The following is an 11,103-nucleotide window of genomic DNA, read 5'->3' on the forward strand; positions in this document are numbered from 1 at the left end:
TCACAAGCTTCTAGCTCAAGCTTAAAAAAGACCATAAAGTTGGGCTTTACGTTTACCTTTTTTTAAGAATCTCGGAAATGGAACGTGCTTCCACATCAGCGTTGTTATTACTCACATCCAGATGAGTCAAAGTAGCGTTGTGCTCTAGAGCTCTGGAGAGCGACTTCGCACCATCCGGACCAATGTTGTTCTTACTCACATTCAGATTAGTCAAAGCGGTGTTGAGTTTTAAAGCCTCGAAGAGAGTCTCCGCACCCTTACTACCAATGTTGTTCTTGCTCACGTCCAGAGAAGTCAAAGTGGCGTTGTGTCGAAGAGTGTTGGAGAGAGAACGCGCACCATCTGCACCAATGTTGTTCTTACTCACATCCAGATTAGTTATAGTAGCGTTGTGTTTTAGAGCGCTGGAGAGAGAATCCGCACCATGTTCACCAATGTTGTTCTTACCCACATTCAGATCAGTCAAAGTGGTGTTGTGTTCTAGAGCCCTGAAGAGCAAATACGCACCATCTTTACCAATGTTGTTATTACTCACATCCAGATTAGTCAAAGTGGTGTTGTGTCTTAGAGCCCTGAAGAGCAAATACGCACCATCTTTACCAATGTTGTTATTACTCACATCCAGATTAGTCAAAGTGGTGTTGTGTCTTAGAGCCCTGAAGAGCAAATACGCACCATCTTTACCAATGTTGTTATTACTCACATCCAGATTAGTCAAAGTGGTGTTGTGTCTTAGAGCCCTGAAGAGCAAAAACGCACCATCTTCACCAATGTTGTTATTACTCACATCCAGATTAGTCAAAGTGGTGTTGTGTTCTAGAGCCCTGAAGAGCGAATACGCACCATCTTCACCAATGTTGTTATTACTCACATTCAGATTAGTCAAAGTGGCGTTGTGTTTTAGAGCCTCGAAGATAGAATCTGTACCACGGGGACCAATGTTATTCTCGCTGACATCCAGATAAGTCAGCGTAGCGTTGACTTTTAGTACTTCGGAGAGAGAACGCGCACCGTGATCACCAATGTTTTTGCCTCCCAAATCTACATAGGTTAAGGTGGTATTGATCTTAAGAGCCATGATGTCCAAAGTTGGATTAAACGATTTTTCAGCTGTAAGGAAAACCAAAAAGATTGAAAAATGGTTGAAAACAATCAGGTAATGCATACACTATAGTCAATATCATACAACATTTCCCGTTAAGGAAATGCATCCCGCTTATTCGTCAAATTAAAAAAAAAACACAACTGTAAAGAAGTCTTAATTTTACTACATTTATTTTAGATTTTTTTCCCGTTTTTACACTCCTTCGTTTAAGAGAGGGTCCATATGAAATCCATGCAATATTAAAATTTGAGTCTACATCGACCCTCTCAGATTTCCTTTATATTTTGCATGAGGTTACATATTGAGATGTTGTAGGTAGAATATTATCGCAAAATTCTTTAACGTGTGGAAGATATCGTGGTCAACGTGCCCATGGTCGGTTTTGAGCCAAAAAATACCCAAATTTTGACCCATCTTTCGACCAAAATATCTCTGCAAGAATTGAAGCTTTCCATATAAAAATACCACTGTAATTAGTATCACCTAGTACAATTTAAATCATATCATCAAGATTTTTCATCGCTCTCACGTTTGGTAGTAAACCTATTTTAAAAATAAGGTATTTCGGGCAATGCGTGACACTGGAGATTTTAGGGTAAAATTACGTTTGAATATCGCCGATGCGGCGTTATTCTGATGGTTCCATTAGCCATTATTTTGTAAAACATTTACTAAATAATAAATTAAAGTCAAAAAAAAGTATGTTAAGTTCAATCGGCACGTATGATTTTAGCGTACAAAAATGTGGTACATGTGAGCAAAACAAAAACAAAGTTCTGAAAGTTTTAGAACGAGTTTCATAACATGATGGATAGGTCGGCTGAGGACGTGAGAAATACCGCTTACATAAATCCAATAAACCTTTTAGCATCTAAAGTGGTTCGTGATGTTAATTATCCGGCTATTTAGTGCCCATAAATACAGACTTACGGCGTGAGAAAAGGTAAACAAGCCACTTGACATGTTCATCATCGATCGAATTCAAGCGTATCTTCACGTGCAGATTGGAAAGAGAAAACGTCGCTCACTCCTGTCTACCTGGTAGTTATAATGTTCACAAATAATTCTGCAAGGATTTAGTTTCCACTTTTCTCGTAAGCGATGGCCTCAGTACTTCACATTTTCATAAGCCTGGTAAGTTACTTTTCACCCGGGCGCCATGTTGTTTTGGACTAGTACCCAGTCTCTCAAGACTTGCCTCAGTGCTCAATCGAAACGCTGGAATGGACCATTGTTTTACTCGAAGAGTAGTATAGTACAGTACAGACGATTTTTTTCGTGGCGCTCCCTGTCCAAACAATTTTTCCAGCTGCATCTTTCTGCCGACAATGTTTTTTGATGTCTTCAAACAATTTATGTGGGCATTTTGCTATTGCAAACAATTTTTTTTCAGGATTTTTGATCCCACTTGGCCACTCCTCCAAAAAAATAATTTTGCGTCCCTAACTGAATGTTTGATTTATAGTGTGGATGTCAAAACCATTAATGCCAATTGAAAGGTCTTTCAAAGGCCTTGTTAACAAAATCGAACGACCGCGCAGTTTGATTTTGTTAATAACGCTTATAATTACATACCCAATTGGACTTCACTCAATCTTTATACACTGGGGTTATATCCACCATCTCTCTAGCTCCTGTTCGTGCCGTATTGCAGATCAATGTAATATATGAAAAAGTTAAAGTAGCTTATACACAATATTACTTTCAAATTAATGAAAACACTAATGAAGTACTAATAAACCTTAAGTGAGGTTCTCTGCGACAAATCGCTTCGTGTGTACTACTTCAAAAAGTCCCTGCAACAAGGCGTTTGTTCGGTGCACCTGCAGCGAATTTGGAAGAGGGAGAATGTAAACTAGTTTTTGAATTCAATACATGAAGCTCTCTCATTGGTTAGTTTATATTTTGTCGCAGAAGTGCACAAACGCTGCGACAAGGCTGCTTTCACTCATTTTGTCACTGCGATCAGTCGCACGAATTTAAACTGGTTTGAGTTCGTGCCTGGTGCAGCCTCGCCCTCGTGGATCATGTCTTTCGTGCGCTGTCGACATGTCGTCATGCTGACGCGTATATTTGCATTCTGCTCGCTTGCTGCAAGTAGTTTCCTTTCGTTGCTCTCAGCCTTCACTATATCCTTCTTTCTTTCATCCGTACTCTCCACTGGCTTCGGGCAGTGCGACTTAGGGCTTTCCACAAGTTGCTCGAGATTTCCCAAAAAGTTTCCCGTAATATCTCAAAAAGTTGCTCCAAAAATCCAAAAACGTTGCTTCATATAATAAAGGTTGCTCGAAAGTTGCTCTAAAAAATCCAAAACGCTACTTCTAAGCAAAATAATTTTTTCTAATTTACCTTTGAGAGTAAGATCTTCAAAGCAGTTTTAAGCAATTTTACAGCAAAAGTATCTAAATAACATATTAAAGGAAATATTATTTTGTTAAGTAACAAGGATTCCTTTAACTGGGAAAAATCGTGAAGATATCGATGACGTCATGTTTGCTGACGAGTTTTGTAATGTTTTATACAGAATGAGCCGAATGTTGAAACGTCTTCAGATGTCCCTCGAATATCTTCGGCAAACGTCGTAAGTCTTCGGAAACGTTCGTTTTGCCTTAGAACAGCACTCGTATAATCTTCGTAAATCTTCGGTCTGGAAATTGCTCAAAATGCAACAAGTTGCTCAAGGGGAAAAAAGTTGCTCCAAGGGGAAAAAGTTGCTCGAAACATGAAAAAATGCCAAAGTTGCCGAGCAACTTGTGGAAAGCCCTAGTGTGACTCAAAGGGCCTCGATGTGGAGCCGTTTTCTATAGCAACCGTCCAAGCACTTACCTCTTAGTCGGGTTTCCGCTTTCGCCTCGGGGCCACTCCGCTGGTGCCTCATCCCTTTTCATTCCCAGCCAAACCCCGCCTTCAATTCGTTGCGTAGCTTAACAGACATTAACGGCAGAGGTCTCGATCCCTGGCGCAGAACAGAAGGACCGTAGACTCTGGGAGCGAGAACGGATCATTCCATCTCAAGTCTCCGGTGCATGCGCACAATTAAACCGGAACCATAAATGGCCCAGAGGGCAGAGGACGGCCCAGTTCGGTCAAGGCTGACGGAAAATGCGCAAGTTCTTGGAACGAAATTTAATATCTAAACTCGTTTATCAACCGCTGGTTTAGGGGAACGAAGACCCTGGGAACAAGGATCCAGAACAATTTCAACAAATTTAGAATCACCTGTATCTCTGATAGTGCTCCTACTGATTTCCTAATTTAAAGCTAGAATGACGGACCGACGTATCGACGGAATTAAATATTTGTATAAGTGTAGATCAGCGTGCCTTTTTACAACTCATGATTCGTCTTTGCCTTGACCAGGTTGTTGAAAGTTCGTTTTCAATGACACTCATAATAATACTCTTTTGTTCTATTTTATCTTTCCTGTAGGCAATCCTTAGAATAAATGTAAATGAGTGAAATACTGTAAATGATTTAATAAACGCCCCACTCTCAAATAAACGCCTCCCCCTGAGGTGTAAAATTTGTATTAGAGGCCTCTACTAATAAACGTCCCGTGTCTAATAGACACCCCTGCTCCCCCCATCACCCCACCCCCCCTCCTCAATAAAAAAAGAAAAAGTATATTCGCCTCAAAATTCAAGTAAACGTTTCATGGAGTAAAAAACACGCAATTTTCTTTAGTTAGTTAATTGATTCACTCGGACATCGAAGGGACCAAAGGAGCTAGCTAGCCAACATGGTTAACCCCGATGCGATGACGATGAAGACATCGATATCGAACAATCTGTGAACGACATCTTTAGGCTTTGCATTAGAAAAGATTAGAGTAGTCTCCTACTCACAAAATCTGTTTCCTATCTTTATCCGGGAGCAAACTACGCGTCATATTTACATACTTGTTTGTCTATTTGTTTCGTTACAGTTAGAGTGAAATCATGGGCTCCTGGTGAAATGAATGCCCCTTTTCTACTAAACGCCTCATATTTATTTAACACTCCCGCATGTACCCCTTAAATTAAAAAACCCTGGCGTTTATAAGATTACTTACGGTAAGTCGGTATTAAAGGCTAATTTTTCGATTTCAGATTTTCAAAATTAAAAAAGGTAGAAAATTAAAGCCATGGCGATTTGTGGCGTATTGGATCATTTATAGATGACTCAATACATATCCCATGGCCCCTGGATGTCAGGTCCTTCTTGAAAGCACATAAACGAAGCCATGACGATCGCAATATGATCTGAGTCAGAGTGAAATTTGAGACATGAAATTTGAGATAAAATTCACAAGTCGGTCTGTCACGCAATCAACTATTGTCGGTGTTCTTCGAAGAACGACAGCACCAAAAACCACTTGTGCCGCAGATTCTTACTGGATGGAAACGATGACTACATAATTTCTTTGCAGTGGAAACATGTTTTTTATATGTGAACAAAACACGCGACCGAATTCTAAAACAAGTCGGTTTTCATGATCGGTGGATATTATATTTGATGCCTCGCCGCCAACTTGTTTTGATAACATCTGTTCTTAAATTACTATGGTGCTGGCAAATACGAAAAAATGCAGCTTACACACCAAGAGGGCGATGCCAAAAACCCTTGAAGGAAATGACTTTTATGCAATGATGCTTGCTTGTGGAGATATCTTTCAAATTGGTGCAGTTAACGACCAGCAGGTCGGTATGACCTTTGTGTTCGTTTGAATTTGTTTAATTTGCTTATTACCAGCCAACGACTTCCAGTAGTTAAAACTACTAACGATTTAAAAGTATTTTTATGCAAAAAGCTTCATAACGATGTTTTACTTCTTATAGCAACATTCTATTTAGTTTATATTTTACAAACTCTGAACTTATCACGATTTCCGTGTTGAGCTCATTTGCATATTGTCACGAAGTTAAAACCATTTATTGATGCGAACCTGTAATTCCTCTTAAACTTAACAGAGATTTTATTTGATAAATAGGGACACTATTTCCTTGGCAATCTATTGATACGTTCAAATTCGATTGAAGAAACGCCGCATGTCTACAAACAACGACTTTAGAAACCCCACTTTTTTGATACGAATTGAATAAGGAGATTTGGAATTTTGCTTTCAGCCAAACGCAGCAAATGACACAAGTTTACTGAACGTTTTTCTATTGTTCGGGACTTGATTTGTCTTATGTAAAAGTTTCGTATCATTTCTTTTTAGATTTAGCATGTAGCAGGGGATCAAACATGGTGAATATTTTTAGGTCAAATTTAAGTACTTTCCACTGTCTGACAGTTTGATTGACATTTCTCCAAAACAATAAACAATTGAACCAAAATATTGCACATGGTTAATGTACTAGTGAAGTTACACAAGTGTGCCAAACTTGAGGGAAATCGGTGAGATACGCTGTAGACTCGCCTGCATGGTTCTCGTGCGGACTCACTCTTAAGAGCGGAATTCTCTATCTTTTTAGAATTTTCGGACAAAAAGGTTAAAATCGAATTTTTTTTTATTACGCCAAAAAGACCCTTTGGGTGAACTATTTTTGAAAATATTATGTAAAACTTCCAGCGAGTTTTATTTTTTGAGAAAACGAGGAAAGTTTGTAATTCGAGCTCATGCTGTCTGAACGCCGAGGAAAACTAATTAATGAACAGCAATTTCGTGGCATTTTCGATGCGCTCGTTCTCAACTTCAGAAACTTGCCTTGAGTTCATTTTTACATGAGTATTTAACCATCCCTAGGTCTTCCTTTTAAACAGAAAATCTTCCTGAAATATGTAATTGTTGACAAATTTTTACCGCGTTAAAAATTCTATCGATCGCAATTTAATTTACATACCGAATTTGACCTAACTTCAGAGGGCTAGAACACCAAGGGTAGGTACGCTTCTATCGGTAAAACATGGGTTCTTTGGAAAGCCCTATTCTTCCTTCTTATCATATCCAAAGCGTTAGTTTGGCCCGTGAAATGTGAGTGCGCTAGCACGAAAAATAGACAGGCATTTTTGACATGTTTCCGCCATAATTTCCGTTCTGCAGTCAACCGGGTAATGTCGAACTAAATTGTTAAAACGAATTAAATTTGGTCTTATGCGTCGCCGTTATCAGTTTCAATGAGTTTAATTTTTTGCAACAAAACTACAATATCTCAATTTTTAACAGGAACAGTTTTAATAAAAAATAAATAAAGCAACAAACAAGACATGCTCACCTTGCAATTGTGCCGCCGTTAATTTATGCGAGGGAAGAGAATTGTCGCTGTATGTTGTTTTCATTTCCACTGAAGCGTTTCCTCCCACTTCTCAGTTTTTAAATAGAAGAATACCCTTTTTACGCATATACATCTCAATTTAGACGACATTCCTGACATTTAGCAAGAATCTTATCCACCAAAACGGCAAATTCGTGCTATGTGCACTGTATGTGTTGTTTGACTTTACTCGTCACGCAAGAGAATTTATTGATATCATATTTCCAACACAAGTTGACGTGACGTAGGGACGGACCATTGAAATGACCGGTGGGGTGTTGACTTTTTCCAAAAAAACTGTTTCAAGAAAAAAGGGAAGTGACATAGTGCATAGTTAAAAAAAATAAGGTAAAGAAAGAACCAAAACGAGAAGTAGTTGTCATCTTTTAAAGGAGGAGTTTTATTTTTTAATTTTTAATTTTTTTTTGAGGGGGGGGGGGGGTGGAGGGGTCGTATTAAACATTTGGATTTTGTGGGGGAACAGGGGAAGACGTTCTGATAAAGAAAGGGACAATATATTTAACAGGCATAATCAAATCCCTCCCCTTTAACCCCATCGGCAAACTAAACGGTCCCAGGAGCCCCCCAAATGTCGCTGCAATGCTTGTGCCCTAGAATAAAATCCTCCAGACAAGTAGGCCAAAAATGTTTGCTCCCACCCTCCTCCAGCAAAGTATGGAACTTGATACAGTGTACGGGTTATTGGGCAATATATTTGCGTTGGCTCTTCGAGCTGGTGTCATTTAGATTTGCTACACCGCATTGAGTCCCAATAAGAACGAGAAAGCTGTCTGCGGTTGCAATCTTCTGTATCGGTTCTAGTCGCGGTGGTGTCTCGCAAAGTCAACCTTTCACGTAATATACGATCAGCCTTGCTTTCAGTTGTCTATATTTAATTGTACGTCCATTAGATAAATCTGTTGTTTTTCCGACTCAGGTTTTCTGCTGAATTTAGAATGAAAATATTCTTATGAACATTCTAATACTCGTTTATATCGTTTAACATTTCTGTTTAGTACGCAATGGGTATCTATTGATCATGTCAGTGCCGTAGCAAGGGTAAAATAAGGGAGGAGGGGCACGTGAGCGCCGGAGGCGCGAGCTGCTAGCGGTTCTGGGGGCATACCCTCCCCCCCCCCCCGGCAGAAAATTTTGAAATCTAGAGGCTTGGAAATGGTATTTCCAGCGTTTTCCAAGAGCTATTTGTGATTTACGCATATTTCGAATTCTTTACTTCCTACACTGTCTTAGCAAACCAATGCACATTGAAGAAAGTATAACACTATTAACGTCAATTACAAAATAGAAAACCGACTGTCTCTGTATCATGAAACCAGCAAATGTTTCACCTTTTAGAGTCATCATGGTAAGTTTGTAGTTTTTTAAAAACTGTCTGAGTTGCCTTAGAACTTTTAATTAGCACGTATGTACGTTAAAAAATGAGAAGAAGTACAAATGTTATTGTTTCAAACCTCTCGGGAGATATATATGTTATTTGCCGGCTGGGAGGTCCGTATAGTGAAAAACTGTGACCGAGGTCTTGAAAATGCTGCCCGAGGCCGCAGGCCGAGGGCAGCATTTTCAAGGCCGAGGTCACAGTTTTTCACTATACGGACCGACCCTAAGCCGGTAAATAACTTATTTATTTTTTTCCTACTTTAATGTGTTTGATTAAAAAACACCTAAAAAACCTACAAAGACTTTCTTGCCAAATGTGTTTGTATTTATATACGCGCGCATCCAATGTTGAGTCGATCGCCATAAGCTACGGCAAGAGTAAATAATGATCTGTTTGCTATAAGAGCTTACTGCCAAACAAAATAAATTCACTAAAATGAACAGCACTCAAGGAAAATTTCATCTGAAAAAAAAAAGAAAAAAAGCATCTGAAATAATAGAAAAGCACAATGTAGAACAGAGCAATCAGCGAGTTGCGAAACACTTTTAACTCCATTTCGGCTTGTTAGTTCTTTACTTTTCGGACTGGAAAGCACTTAGCTATTTACATTTGTATTTAACGAGTCAAAAACCTCTGTGTTGATTCCCACAGTATTCTGTTTTGACAAAAAGTTTGCGAATGTGAAACTGAATGAAGCTGAAATGTGTAGTTTGGTCGCCTGCACAGTGACGGCACAATATTGCGAGAATTAATTTGACTGTTTTTTTTAATAAAGCATCTCATTTTCTTGAATGGCGATTAGCAGTATTCGGTTTTGGAGAAAAGTAGCAGAGAAGCAAGGTGTTTGAAAGGATAAATCGAGTCTGTAAACCGGCGACTTGCAGTTAACCGCAATGGCGTGAAAATCAGTGCGAATGCACAAACAACGATCGGCAAACCACGGCCATAAAACTATAACTTCATTTTGTCACTAAAGAGAATAAATACTCGCCTTTTGGAGAACTTCAAGGTCTTTAATTCCACTGCTAATTTTCCCTTTCAAATTTTCAACGGTTGGTGAGCAACTACATCGATTTAAATCATTTTGGAGAGCAAAACTGTCATGGGTTCGTTCGTCTCGCCGCGAAATGAAACTCACGAAAGCGTTACCGTGGCCCGTGGGCAGAGATAGGAGAATCTTGCCCGCGCTAATAACCAATCAGATTGCAGGATTCGGTACCGTGCCCTCTTGGAAAAAAATAAAAAATTTTATTTTTCAACATTTTATACAGGTCTGTTTTTACTTTTCGGGAAAAAAACTGGGGGGCACGCCCCCCTGGCCGGCCCCTTCCCTTGCTACGGCACTGCATGTACTGTTCATCGAACTATCGTGGGCATCGAACATTTTGGCTAGTGCAAATTTTTATCGTGTTATTGGATAGTAAAAGGTTTTGCCGTTTAGAGACGGTCCGTTCCATTCTATTTACAAATTTTCAACACAAAATTATATTCTTTTCAAAATCTCAGCCTCAGATTTATTCTTAAAATATTCTTAAAAATTCGCAAATTTCAGCCTTGATATTCTTATTAACTAGATTCTTATAAAATAAAAACAGTGTATTTTGATCTATTTATATGTGACACTAATATACGTCAACTATACTTCTTACAGGTCTGAAGAAATTTTGTCCGAATATTATGGAAAGATCCAGTATCCGTACACATTAAAAACATTAATTTAGGGTGGTTACACCTCGTATTTGTATGTCAGATCATGATGTTCCCTATTTTTGTATTACCGTATTTTCTCAATTAAGCACCCCTGGCGATTATTTCGAACTTGGATTGGTGGACCCGGCGTTTATTTGAAGCCGGGGTTTAATCCGGGCCGAGCGTTTATTAACGGAAGGCAAATTTCTGTCAAATTTTTAGATTGATTTGTTTTTGTCGATCTCCGAGACCAAGGGGCAGTTTTACAAAGCAAGGCGATTTTGCTCTTCGTTTTGCCCCGAAAAACTTTCCCTGGGCATCTAAGTTTTACAGTTTCCCAAAGGTACATTATTGCGGATTGAACACGTTTATGTTGCAACCATGATTTATGACAAAAGGAACATAAACGGTATTTTAACTACACAAAAGAGCATGAAGTAAAGGTTATGGATACAAAGTTTTAAGTTCATAAACGCCTCGAACTGAGGGTTTCTCGTGATTTCAACGCCTGTAAGCACTAACACAGTTAGAAAGACGGGAATGCGAAAACTGCTAGGTTATATTTTGTTGTACAACGTCCATCCTAGCTATGTTACGCCAGCGTTCATTGAAAATTCCAAAGTAGCATACCGTACTAGTGCCATCCATAGCAACCAACGAACGCCCCCGGCGTT

At 39.1% G+C, this 11,103-nt stretch overlaps 1 protein-coding gene across 7 annotated transcripts in view; it reads right to left on the bottom strand.

Annotated features, from left to right (window-relative positions):
* LOC144652233 (uncharacterized) overlaps positions 1-11,103 on the bottom strand; it is a 69,394-nt gene that overhangs the window by 35,712 nt on the left and 22,579 nt on the right. For 6 of the 7 annotated variants that reach the window (XM_078512249.1, XM_078512251.1, XM_078512248.1 and 3 more), the window contains exon 7: positions 57-1,110. In XM_078512249.1, coding sequence (XP_078368375.1) covers positions 57-1,110 — 1,054 coding nt within the window. The remainder of the gene's footprint in view (positions 1-56; positions 1,111-11,103) is intronic. The other variant, XM_078512252.1, reaches the window with a different exon arrangement.

The sequence above is a fragment of the Oculina patagonica genome, chromosome 4 (assembly GCF_052425735.1).
Source record: "Oculina patagonica isolate OP01 chromosome 4, crgOcupat, whole genome shotgun sequence".
NCBI lineage: Eukaryota > Metazoa > Cnidaria > Anthozoa > Scleractinia > Oculinidae > Oculina > Oculina patagonica.